The 13229-nt window shown below is 70.4% G+C and overlaps 1 protein-coding gene across 1 annotated transcript; it reads left to right on the forward strand.

Annotated features, from left to right (window-relative positions):
- Nucleotides 1-6745: 6745 nt before the first annotated feature.
- TLX2 (T cell leukemia homeobox 2) lies at nucleotides 6746-11505 on the forward strand. Its single transcript, XM_069854953.1, has 3 exons — nucleotides 6746-7048; nucleotides 10112-10349; nucleotides 11251-11505. Exons 1-3 carry the CDS (start codon nucleotides 6763-6765, stop codon nucleotides 11465-11467), a joined length of 741 nt encoding a protein of 246 aa, XP_069711054.1. The 5' UTR covers nucleotides 6746-6762; the 3' UTR covers nucleotides 11468-11505.
- The last annotated feature ends 1724 nt before the right edge of the window (nucleotides 11506-13229 follow it).

Consider the following 13229-nt stretch of genomic DNA (forward strand, 5'->3'; position numbering starts at 1 on the left):
GCACCGGGAATGGGGGTCTAGGATGGGGGGGCACCGGGGAAGGGGGTCTGGGATGGGGGGGGTGAGGGGGGGGCACAGGAGGAGTTGGGGGTGGACCGGGATGGGGTTGGGGGGGGCACAGGGGGGGCACGGGGGGCTGGATTTGGGGGGTGGTTCACGGGACTGGGGGGGGGGGCCGGGTCTGAGGTTGGGGGGCTGGGGAGAAGGGGGGGTCGGGGGGTGCCCAGGTGGGGCTGGGGGGGGGCTGGGGGGGGTCCCGGGGCGATCGGCTCCGGGCTCGGGGAGCGGCACCCGCAGCACCAGCTGAACCACCGGCTCTGGGACCCCCGGTCACAGTTCTGGTCCCAGTCCCATTCCCAGTCCCAGTCCTATTCCCAGTCCCAGTTCTGGTTCCAGTCGGGATCCGGATCCCCCATCTCCTCGGGGTCCCTCCCAGTCCCGCCGTCCCGGCGCCCTCTCTCCCGGGGGGCTCGTCCCGCCCCGGAGCCGCCTCCGACCCGACCCCGCCCCGGGGCGGCCCCCGGGACCCCCCGAGACCCCCGGGACCCCCGGGAGGGAGGGGGACAGAGGGGATGAGGGGATGGGGGGGGCAGAGGGATGGGGGGACAGAGGGGATGGGGGGGCAGAGGGGATGGGGGTCACGGCCAGAATGGGGCTGGGGGGTCATGGGCGGGTTGGGGGTCATGGCCAGGCCAGCACAGCCCTGGGGCCGGTCTGGAGGGGGGCTGTGGGGTCTGTGGGGTGGCTAGGGGGTCTGTGGGGGGGCTAGGGGGTCTGTGGGGGGGCTATGGGGTCTGTGGGGCGGCTAGGGGGTCTGTGGGGGGGCTATGGGGTCTGTGGGTTCTGTGGGGGGGCTATGGGGTCTGTGGGGCGGCCGTGGGGCCCGTGGGGCAGCCCCGGTGCCAGGCAGGCTGCAGGCAGCCCCGCGCCCCCCCCCCCCCCGTCAATAATTGATGTGCAGCTGAGGGCCCCGGGCTTTTAAGTGGCTCCTGCTCCAATATCGAACACCATCCCTGCTCCATCCCCTCATCCCCGTCCATCCCCTCATCCCTCCATCCCCTCCATCCCCTCCATCCCCTCCATCCCCTCATCCCCCTCCATCCCCTCATCCCTCCGTCCCCTCCATCCCCTCATCCCCGTCCATCCCCTCATCCCTCCATCCCCTCCATCCCCTCATCCCTCCGTCCCCTCCATCCCCTCCATCCCCTCATCCCCCTCCATCCCCCTCATCCCCCTCCATCCCCCTCATCCCCCTCCATCCCCTCATCCCCCTCCATCCCCTCATCCCTCCATCCCCTCCATCCCCTCCATCCCCTCCATCCCCCTCCATCCCTCCCATCCCCTCATCCCTGGTCCATCCCCTCATCCCTCCATCCCCTCCATCCCCTCCATCCCCCTCCATCCCCTCATCCCTCCATCCCCCTCCATCCCCTCATCCCTCCATCCCTCCATCCCCCTCCATCCCTCCATCCCCTCATCCCTCCATCCCGTCATCCCTCCGTCCCCTCATCCCCTCGGTCCCGGCCGCGGTGCTGAGGCCAGACGCGCTCAGTACACCAGTGATGGCAGCGCCGGGAGAGGCTGGTGCCGAGGCCGGAGCTGGGACCCCAGCCCCCCACTAGCCCCCCGCGCTGGTTGGTGGCCGGGGGCGGGGGGGCTGCGGGCGCTCCTGGCCTGCGCTCCTGCCTAACGCACCCGATCGCATCCGCAGAATCCAATTACCCACCCTCGGCCTCGATAACGAGCTCTGAGTGACCGCGGCTGTCAACGGCCCCGACGCAGCCACCGCCGGCCAACAGTGGCTACTGGAACCACCTGCGGCCACCGGCACCCACTGGAACCACTGGCAGCCACCAGTGGCCACTAGAAGCCACCAGTGGCCACCAGCACCCACAGGAACCACCAACACCCACTGGAACCCACTGGTATGCACTGGTACCCGCTGGCACCCACCAGGAGCTCCTGGTGGCCACTGGGGGCCACGGTCTGGCCATGGGAGCCCTGGTAGCCCATGGCCCAGTTATCGGAGCCTGGTAGCCCATGGTGTGGCAGTGGGAGCCTGTGGTCCACCTGTTAGAGCCCTGGTAGCCCACGTTCAGGCTTTTGGAGCCCACGATCTGGCTCTTGGAGCCCTGGTGGCCCACGCTGGGGCTGTGGGAGCCCTGGTGGCCTGTGTTGGGGCTCTTGGAGCCCTGGTAGCCCACACTGGGGCTGTGGGAGCTCTGGTAGCCCATGTTGGGTCTCTTGGAGCCCTAGTGGCCCACGTTGGGTCTGTTGGAGCCCTGGTGGCCCACGTTGGGACTCTTGGAGGCCTCGTAGCCCACGTTGGGTCTGTTGGAGCCCTGGTAGCCCACGTTGGGTCTATTGGAGCCCTGGTGACCCACATTGGGTCTGTTGGAGCCCTGGTGACCCACGCTGGGGCTGTTGGAGCCCCGGTGGCCTGTGTGGCCGCGGACGAGGCCAGCGGTGCCGCTGAGCGCTGCCGTGTCCCCGTGGCGGCCCCGTGGCCACCGTGTGCCCCGTCGGCGCTGGGCGCCCGGGCGGGGGGCACCGGGGCGCTTCATGCGGTTAAGAAGTGTCTGATTGAGGCGAGAGGCGCCAGCAGCTCCCCCGGGAGCCGCGAGCCGGGGACTGGAGGACCAAACGCAGGGCCGGGTAATCCAATCTGGGCCGCCTTCATCTAATTAGCCCAGAATTAACCCAGCAGCCGGAGAGGAGCTGGCTGTCCCCCCGCTCGCGCGGGGCCGGGGGGCAGCGGGGGGAGAAGGGGACGGCGAGCGCTAACGAGATTAGGGGGCAGCGGGCGCTGGGCAGCTCCGCGGCGGGGGGAGCGGGCACGGGGACCCCGACCTGGCACCCCCACAGGGGGACAGGGACACCGGCACGGCCATTCGGCACGGCCGCCGTGGGCACAGCGGGCATCGGCGAGGGGCTGGGGGCCACCAGGAATGGGCAACGGGGACACGGGGCAGGGGGCTGGGGGCCAAGGGAGACCCCAAGGGGGATGGGGACACCAGCATGGCCACAATGGGCACAGCAGGCATCGGCAGGGGGCTGGGGGCCACCAGGAATGGGCGAGGGGGACATGGGGCAGGGGTCTGGGGGCCAAGGGAGACCACAAGGGGGATGGCGGCACTGGCACGGGGGGGGGAGGGGGCTCATGAGGGTGCAGGGGGTCCCAGAGGCAGGGGGTCACACGGGGATCCTGGTGACCAAGGTGTGAGGAGGGGGGTCGCGTGGGTGCTGGGGGGTCCCAGCCCCCCAAAGAGTGAGGGTCCCCTGCCCAAGGAATGAGGGGGGGCTGTGTTGGTACTTTGGGGGTCCCAGCCCCCCCAAACAGGAGCCTGGGTGTTCCCATGGCTGAGGAACGAGGAAGGGTTTGTGTGGGTCCCCCAGCGAGGCTGAGGACTGGGGCTGCGGACCCCCCACCCCACCTTGGGGCCCGGCATGGGGGTCCCACCTGGGTGGGGGTCACGGCAAGCACCCCGCGGTGAGGCGGCCCGGAGACCCCCGTGGCGGGGGAGGAGCCCGCGGCCCCTCACCTGTGCCCCAATCCATCTCCCGGCGCGGCGGCATTCCTGCCCCTGGGCACCGCGCAGCTGCTCCGGCGAGACCACCCCGCGGCCACCCCTGCCCCGCGCCCCCCGAGCCCTCCCGGCGGCACGCGGCTGGCGCCAACGGGGCCAGTGGCCAACGCCAGCGTCAATGGGGCCAGGGCAACGCTGGAGCCAGCACCAGTGGCCAACGCCAACGTCAATGGGGCCAGGGCAACGCTAGTGCCAAAACCAGTGGCCAACGCCAGCATCAATGGGGCCAGGGCAACACTAGTGCCAAAACCAGTGGCCAACGCCAACGTCAATGGGGCCAGGGCAACACTAGTGCCAAAACCAGTGGCCAACGCCAGCGTCAGTGGGGCCAGGGCAACGCTAGTGCCAAAACCAGTGGCCAATGCCAGTGTTAATGGGATGAGGGCAACGCTGGAGCCAGCACCAGTGGCCAACACCAGTGTTAATGGGATGAGGGCAGTGCTGGTGCTGGTGGCTGATGCCGGCACCAATGCCAGTGGCCAACGCTGGTGGCCAATGTCAGCACCAGTGGGCAACACCAGCATCAACACCAGCATCAACGGGGGCTGTGCCAATGCCAGGGCCAGTAGCCAGTGGGACCGGGGGCATCACCAGTGCCAACATTAGTGGCCAGCGCCAACGGGGCCAGGGCTGATGCCCGTGGCCAACACCAGTGGCCAACGCCAGCGCCAGTGGGGTCTGAGCCAACCCCAACCCCAACAACGCCGCCCGCCCGCGGCAGAGCCACCGTGAACCGTTCTCTCCGGGTGCCGTGCGTGCGTGTGCCGCGAGGTCTGTGCCGGCGTGAGCAGCTGTGCCGCGCTCCAGGCTCTGCGCGCCCCCAGGGTGTGGGGCGCCCTCAGAATCTGGGGTGCTCCAGGATGTGGGGTGTTCTGGGCTGCGTGAGGCCCTGGGGCATCGGGTGACCCCGAGATGTGTGGTGCCCCTGGGATGTGGGGTGTGCTTAGAATTTGAGGTGCCCCCGGGATGTGGGGTGCACCTGAGATGTGGGGTACCCCCAGGATGTGAGCTATCCCTGAGATGTAGGGTGCTCCTGGGATGCGGGGTGCCCTGAGATGTGGGGTACCCCCAGGATGTGAGCTATCCCTGAGATGTGGGGTACCCCCAGGATGTGAGCTATCCCTGAGATGTAGGGTGCTCCTGGGATGAGAGGTGCCCTGAGATGTGGGGTGCCCCCGGGATGTGGGGTTCCTCAGGATGTGGGGTTCCTCAGGATGTGGGGTTTCTCGGGATGTGGGGTTCCTCGGGATGCAGGATGTCCCTGGGATGTGGGGTGTACCCAGGATCTGGGGTGCCCCAGGATGTAAGGTTCCTCGGGATGTGGGGTGCCCCTGGGATGCAGGGTGTCCCCGGTATGGGGGATGCCCCGGGATCTGGGGTGCCCCGGGATGTGCTGTGCCCCCGGGATCTGGGGTGTCCCCGGTATGGGGGGCGCCCTCGCCCCTCGCCGGGACCCCCACACCGGGATCCTCTGGGACCCCCAGACCGGGAACCGGGACCCCAGCCCGGGAGCGGCCGGAGCTCCCCGCCCTGCGATCCAGGTACGAGCGCTGGGACGGGACCGGGATCCCGGGGCTCCTTCCCCCGGCACCGGTGGGAGCGGTGGAGCCCGAATCCGTCACCGGAGAACGGTGGGAAAACGGGGTCCGAGCTACCGGGAACGGCGGCTCGAGGGGAAACGGGATCCGTGAGCCGGTAACGGCGGCTCGAGGGGATCAGACTCGGTGGGACCGGGATCGGTGGGATCCGTGGGATCAGTGGGATCAGTGGGATCGGGCTCGGTGGTACCGGGATCAATGGGATCAGTGGGATCAATGGGATCAGTGGGATCAGTGGGATCGGGCTCGGTGGGCTCAGGCTCGGTAGTACCGGGATCGGTGGGATCAGGATCGGCGGCACCGGGCTCGGTGGGACCGGGGTCGGTGCGCTCAGTGGGCTCGGGATCGGTGGGATCAAGCCCGGTGGGATTGGCTCGGTAGGACCGGGCTCGGTGGAACCGGGCTGGGTGGGATCAGGCTCGGTAGGACCGGGATCGGCAGGACCGGGATCGGTGGGATTGGCTCGGTAGGACCGGGCTGAGCAGGATCGGGTTTGGTGGGACCGGGACCAGGCGGGATCGACGGGACCGGGCTCGGTGGGACCGGGCTCGGTAGAACCGGGCTCGGTGGGACCGGGCCGGGCGGTCCCGGAGGCTGCGATCCCCGTGAGCGGCGGGCGCGATGCCGGCTCCGTGCGCCCCGGGAGGATCCCCCCGACGGCGGGTCCCGCTGCGGGTGCCGGTGCTGGGGGGGGGGTGCCCGGTGCTGGGGGGGGGTGTGCCCGGTGGGGGCGGGTCCCGGGGGAGCGGAGCCGCCAATCACGGGGCGCGGCCGCCAATCAGGGCGCGGGCGGCCGGGGTTTTGGCAGCTGCAGATGGAGCGGGGCAGAAAACCGCCTGCCCGGGACCCACCGAGCGCCCGCGGAACGAGCCCCGGGGCCGCCCGGTGCGCCGGCACCGAGCCCCGACACCGCCCGGTGCCCCGGGACCCGCCGGCCCCGGCCCCTGCCCCTGCCCCGACGGACCCGACCGCCCCGCCGGAGCCGAGCCCCGCACCGGAGCCGCTCCCCGCCCCGCACCGGACACACCGACCGGCGCCTCCGCCGCCCCGGGGCCCCGCCCGCCGCCCCGCACCCGCCTGACCCGCCGGACCCGACCCGCACCCGCCCGACACGCCGGCTCCGGGGCCGCTCCCAGCCCGGTGCCGGGTCCCCGCCGTCCCCCGGTGCCCTCCCGGTGCCTTTCCCCGGTGCCTCTCCCCAGTGCCCTCCCGGTCCCCTCCCCAGTGCCCTCCCGGTCCCCTCCCGGTGCCTCTCCCCGGTGCCTCTCCCCGGTGCCCTCCCGGTGCCTCTCCCCGCCGCGCCCCGGTCCCCTCCCGGTGCGGGTCCCCGGTGCCCTCCCCATCCCCTCCCGGTGCCTTTCCCCGGTGCCTTTCCCCGGTGCCTTTCCCCGTCGCCTCCCGGTGCCTCTCCCCGGTGTCTCTCCCCGGTGCCCTCCTGGTCCCCTCCCGGTGCCTTTCTCCGCCGCGCCCCGGTCCCCTCCTGGTGCAGGTCCCCAGTCCCCTCCCGGTGCCTCTCCCCGGTGCCCCCCGGTGCCCCCCGGCCATGCCCGGTGCCCGGCGCTGATCTCCGCGGGGGGATGGACGCGGCGGGGCTGCCCCGGGAGGGGGCCGCTCAGGGCCCCCCGAACCCCGAGCCCATCAGCTTCGGCATCGACCAGATCCTGGGCGGCCCCGAGCCGCGGCCGCCGGGAGAACCGGACTACGGGCCGGGGTTCGGCTCCTGCCGCCTCAGCGGCACCGCCAGCCCCGCGCCCCCCCCCGTCATCCGCGTCCCCGCGCACCGGCCCGCGCCCCCCGCCCTCCCGGCGCTCGCCTTCCCCTGGATGGACGCCCCCCGCCGCCTCGCCAAGGACCGGCTCTCGGGTGAGTCCCTACCGGGGGTACCGGCCGCCCTCGGGCCCTACCGGGGCTGCGGGGGGGGGGATACCGGCCGCTTCCGACGGTTACCGGCAGCCCCGACGGCTCCGGCGGCTACAAGTGGCTGCTACGGGCGGCTACCGGCTGCTACGGGTGGCTATCGACGGTTACCGGCGGCTATCGACGGTTACCGGGTCTATCGGTCACTGCTACCGGCGTCCACCGCGTTCACCGGCCGCTACCGACGGCTGCCGGTGCCTGTTGGCCGCTGTTAACGGCTCCCGGAGGTTATTGACGGCTCCCGGTGGCTCCCAGCGGCTCCCGGTGGTCCCGGGAGAGGTGGGGGAGCTGCCCTTCCCGGGGGCACCGGCTCCGTCCGTCCCGTAACGGGTGCGGGGAAATGGGGTGCAGCGACCCGCCGTGGGATGTGGGATGTGGGGTGTGGGAAAAATGGGGTACAGGGACCCTCCGTGGGGCTGCAGAATGCGGGGAAATGGGGTGCAGGGACCCTCTATGGGATGTGGGGCAGCGGCTGTGCTGGGAATGGGGTGTAGAGGACCCCCTGTGGGATGTGGGATGTGGGGTGTGGGGCGATGGGGTGCAGGGACCTGCCATGGGATGTGGGAAAAATGGGGTGCAGGGACCCATTGTGGGATGTGGGGCGGCAGCTGCGCTGGGAATGGGGTGCAGGGACCTGCCATGTGGCTGTGGAATGTGGGGAAATGGGGTGCAGGGACCCGCTGTGGGATGTGGGGCAGTGGCTGCACTGGGAGTGGGGCGCAGGAACCTGCCATGAGGCTGCAGAATGTCAAGAAAATGGGGTGCAGGGACCTGCTGTGGGATGTGGGGTGTGGGGAAATGGGGTGCAGGGACCCACTGTGTGGCTGCAGAAAGTGGGGCAGTGGCTGCGCTTGGAATGGGGTGCAGGGACCTGCCCGTGGGGTGTGGGACGTGGGGGAAATGGGGTGCAGGGCCCCACTGTGGGGCTGCAGGGTGTAGGGCAGCAGCTGTGGGGAAAGTGGGGTGCAGGGAGCCGCCGTGGGGCTGCGGGACGTGGGGTGCGGGTGCTGAGGGAGAGGCTGGGCTGTGCCGAGGCTGATGCAGGCGGTGACGCAGGCGTCGGGGCTGCGGCACGGGGTCCTGGGGCTGCCGGTGTGGCCGGGGTCTGGATGCCTGTTTGGAGCCCCCGTGCCGGGGCACAACCACATCCCCAGGGTCTGTGGTTGGGGTGCGGTTGGGGTGCGGTTGGGGTGCAGTTGGGGTGTGGTTGGGGTGCCAGAAGCCGCGTCCCACCCAAGATGGCGTCGCGGCGTTGGCCGCACGCGGGGATGAGGCCGTTGGCATCAGGGCCGCCCGAGGGCTCTGCGGGGGCCGAACACACGTGGGGTGGGAGCCGTGGGGCTGGGGTCCCACCCTGGGTGCCGGCGGCGCTGCGGTTGCCCCTGGCCCAGCGCGCCGGCTTGGCGGTGACGCAGCACGGTCCCTGCGGAGATGGCGGGTGACGTCCCCGTCTCCTGCCTGGCGCCAGCGGCCGCGGGGGCCCCTCCCCGGCGTGGGGGCTCGCGCCGCAGCCATCACTCAGCGCCGTCGGCCTTGGGGTGCGCCGCGGGCTGCCGGCAGCTGTTGGTGGCGAGGGGCCTCATCCCCCCGCCGCGCGGCTCCACCTGCATCACCTGCGGCCGCCCATGCTGGCCGCGCGCCCGGTGCTGCCGTGAGGGAGGGTCCGGTGTCGCGGGGAGCATCTGGCCCCTGGGGTTCAGGGGGGCTGCCCCACATCCCCGCCACCACGGGGTGCCGGGGCCCCATGGCGTGAGCAGCTCTGCCATGCGGTGCCGGCGACGGCTCAGCCGTGGGGCCGCGCGGCGATGGCGAGGGCCGTGGGTCTGTGCAGACCTACTTGCGTGTGGTGCTGGTTGCGGTGCCGGTGATGGCTCAGCCGTGGTGCCGCGCAGCCCTGCCGCGTGGTGCCGGCGATGGCTCAGCTGTGGGTGGTGCTGCACGGCGATGGCGATGGCCACGGCCACGGGTCTCCCTGCCGTGCGGTGCCGGCGATGGCTCAGCCATGGTGCCATGCAGCCCTACCATGCGGCGAGCTCTGCGGTGGCTGGTGATGGCTCATCTGTGGTGCCGTGTGGCCGTGCCGTGGCCGCGGCTGCCCAACGCTCCCTGCGGCTCCGGCCTCGCCATCGCTGGCTCGTGGTGTGGCCCCGGCCGTGGGGACCCAGACCCGAGGGCGATGCCGTCCCCCAGTGGCCCCCGTGCTCGTTTCCTCACGCAAGGGCTGGGGACCCAGGCGTGGCCACAGTGTCCCCTGGGGGGCTGCGGCACTGCCGGGCCATGGGGAGGGGGGTTGTGCTGGTCGAGCCCCCCCGAGCTCCTCGACCCCCAGGACCCTGAGCATCCACACGCCCTCACCCTTCCCCCCCACTGGCTCCATCCCTAGGGCCCCCCAGACCCCCAGAACCCCCCAGCCCCATGGCCCCTCCATGGCCCCCTTCTCTGCACCCTCCACCTCATCTCTCCTGGTCCCCCAGACCCCAGAGACCCTCAGAACCCCCATCCCCATTGCCCCCCAGACCCCCTATCCCCATGCCCACACCATGGCCCCTTCTCTGCACCCCCAATCTTGACCTTCCTGGCCCTAGAGCCCCCCAGAGCCCTCAACCCCCATGGACCCCCCTCCCCCAGACCCCCCAGAACCCCCTTCTCTGCACCCCACAGCCCCCCCCATCTGTCAATCCCCATGGACCCCTATCCTCCCCCAGCACCACCCCCACACTCATGGCCCCCCCAGTGCTCCCCAACCCCATGGGCCCCCTCAAACCTCCTTGTCCCCCCAGACCCCCCATCCCCGTGTGCCCCAGAACTCCTTGTCCCCAGGGTCCTGAGCATCCACCCCATTCTCCCACACTCCCTGCGCTAATCCCACTGGGTGGGGGGCCCTGCCCTTGCCCCCCAGGAGCCCCCATCCCCGTGGTCCATCCCGGGCTCCCAGGGAGCAGCGCCGGGTGGGGGCTCTGCCCATGGACGCCCTCCCCTCGAGCCACCGCTGACCCCGCTCTCCCGCAGCCGCCCTATCGCCCTTCGCGGGGACGCGCCGGATCGGGCACCCGTACCAGAACCGCACGCCCCCCAAGCGCAAGAAGCCGCGCACGTCGTTCAGCCGCGTGCAGGTCTGCGAGCTGGAGAAGCGCTTCCACCGACAGAAGTACCTGGCGTCCGCCGAGCGCGCCACGCTCGCCAAGGCCCTCAAGATGACGGACGCACAGGTCAAGACCTGGTTCCAGAACCGGCGCACCAAGTGGAGGTAATCGGGGAACCAGAGAATCACAGAATCACCAGGTTGGAAAGGACCCACTGGACCATCGAGTCCAACCATTCCCATCAGTCACTAACCCATGTCCCTCAGCACCTCGTCCACCCGGCCCTTAAACCCCTCCAGGGAAGGGGACTCAACCCCCTCCCTGGGCAGCCTCGGACAGGGACCAATGACCCTTTCCAGGAAATATTTCAGCAAGATGGGGTGTCCTCAGCTGGGAGAGGGACGGGGGTGCCAAGAGAGGGACAGGGCTGTGGGGCAGAGGCTGTGGGGCGGTGCTGCACCAGCACAGAGCTGTGCCCAGAGGGATGGAGCTGTGGGGAAAGAAGGACACGGAGCTGTTGGAGCGAGTCCAGAGGAGAGCACGGAGATGATCCGAGGGCTGGAGGACCTCCCATACGAGGCCAGGCTGGAAGAATTGGGGTTGTTCAGCCTGGAGAAGAGAAGGCTCCAGGGAGACCTTAGAGCAGCTTCCAGTAGGGAAAGGAACTCCAGGAAAGCTGGGGAGGGGCTCTGGATCAGAGAGCGCAGGGACACGAGGGGAACGGTTTTGAGCTGAAAGAGGGGAGATTGAGATGAGATCTTAGGGGGAAATGTTCTCCTGGGAGGGTGGGGAGGCCCTGGCCCAGGCTGCCCAGAGCAGGGGTGGCTGCCCCATCCCTGGAGGGGTTCCAGGCCAGGTTGGATGGGGCTGGGAGCCCCTGATCCAGTGGGAGGTGTCCCTGCCCGTGGAACTGGATGAGCGTTCAGGTCCCTTCCAACCCAAACCATCCCATGGAACCTTGTTGCACCGGCACCGAGCGGTGCCCATCGGGGTGTGGGTGGTTGGCATCGCCATGCCAGCACCGAGCGGTGCCGGGCAGTGCCGGACGCGTGTGTGCCCTGGCAGGAGGCAGACGGCGGAGGAGCGCGAGGCCGAGCGGCAGCACGCCAACCGTCTGATGCTGCAGCTGCAGCAGGAGGCCCTGCAGAAGAGCCTGAGCCAGCCGCTGCCGCAGGACCCGCTCTGCATGCACAACTCCTCGCTCTACGCCCTGCAGAACCTGCAGCCCTGGGCCGAGGACAACAAGGTCACCTCCGTCTCGGGGGTTGCATCCGTCGTCTGAGGGTGCTGGATGAGCCCCGGCACCCCCGGCTCCCGGGACCCCCCCGTCAGCTGCCCCCTCCCCACCGCCAGCTGGATCCCCAGGACCCACGGCTGCCCCCCAGCTCCGGGGCCGTGGCCGTCACCCCGCGGCTGGACGTGGAAGCTCTGCCAGCGCCTGCCTGGACCCTGTCCTGGAGTGCCGACACGGACCCTCTGGGGAGCTAGGGATGGGAGCCCCCAGGGACCCCAGCTCAGGACCCTCTGATCCCCATCAGCACCATTCCCAGGCAGCCCAGACCCCTCCCCAGGGCCCCCATCCTGGGGTTCCCAGCCCAGGACCCGCTGCCCCCCTCATCAGCGCTGCTCTCATCCAGCCCAGACCCCTCCCCGTGTCCCCCCTGCTCCACGAGCAGCTCCTTGGGGAGGGGTCCCAGCTCAGGACCCTCTGTCCCCCCATCATCGCCACTCCTGGCCACTCCAGACCCCACAGCCCCTGTCCTACCCCCCCCCATTCCCGGTGCTGGGAGCCCCCTGCCCACACTGGTGGCCACCCTGGAGTCCGCACCACCCAAACCCACCTGCCTTATCCCGGTCGCAGCCCCATCTGTGGTCCCCAGCTGGATGGGGATCCGGACCTCTGGACCCTCCCGAGATGGGATAGATGGACAGACTGGGCTTGCTTGCTCCCAGTTCCCACTGGTTTGCTGTCTCTGGGTCTGGATGTGCCCCCCACAGCCCCCCACGATGGACGGGGAATGCTGCTGCACCCCAAAGGATTGCACCCCCTTCCCAGACTGGGGCTGCGCTTGTGCCTCCTCCCCCGCCCCCCCCAAATTCTGCAGCCCCCAGGACCCCCTTCAACTGGGATTGAACCAGACCCGTGTGCCTGCAGGGGGGTCCAGGGGGGTCTGAACCCCCAAACACCCCCAGGCTCTGCTGAGGGGGGCTGAGCAGTGGCATCTGGGGTCGGGCTGGGGTTTGGGTCGGGGTCCTGGGGGTCCATGTGGGGTGGGGGTCAGGCTGGGGCTGGGGAGGGGCAGCAGGAGGAAGGGGGTCGGGGTGGAACAGAGCAGAGGGGTTGGGGGGGTCAGGACAAAGGAGGGGGCTGAAGAAGGGGGTCCTGGGGGTCGGGACAGGGCAGGGGTTGAGGTGGGGGTCGGATGGGGGCCAGGAGTTTGGGGGGGTTGGGAGGAAGGGGGCCAGGATAGGGCTGAGAAGGGGCGTTCAAGCAGGGCTGGGGAGTGGGATCCCCGCAGGACTGGGGCAGGGGTCCCAGGGTGCCTGTGGGGCGAGGATCAGGATGTGGGTCAGGCCCCCAGACAATCAAATTCTGCATCCCTTGAGCCCCCTGCTCACTCAGGAACCCAGACTCTAGAATTCCACGTCCCCTGCACCCCCACCTCGCTCAAGACCCCAGAATTCTGTGTCCCCTGAGCCTCCGCTCACTTGGGGACCCCCAGAATTCTGTGTCCCCTGAGCCCCCTGCTCTCTTGGGGTCCACAGAATTCTCACTAGGGACCTGTCCAGATTCTCTGGCCTCCTGGAGTCCCCGTCCTTCTGTCCCACAGCACCGTGTACCCCCTTCCCCATGCTCTCACGAGCCCCTCTGGGGTGGGGGTCCCAGCACCTCAATAAAGCCCCGTGGCATCAGCCGGCCCCGCTGTGGTGGGGGGGCACCCCGGGGGGCTGGGGCTGAGCGGGGGCTGCGTCCCTGGGCTGGGAACCCCGCGAGCGGGGACTTCGTGGGGGTCTGAGCGTGGATACCCAGCAAAGGGGACAGG

The sequence above is a fragment of the Phaenicophaeus curvirostris genome, chromosome 4, assembly GCF_032191515.1.
Source record: "Phaenicophaeus curvirostris isolate KB17595 chromosome 4, BPBGC_Pcur_1.0, whole genome shotgun sequence".
Classification (NCBI taxonomy): Eukaryota; Metazoa; Chordata; class Aves; order Cuculiformes; family Cuculidae; genus Phaenicophaeus; species Phaenicophaeus curvirostris.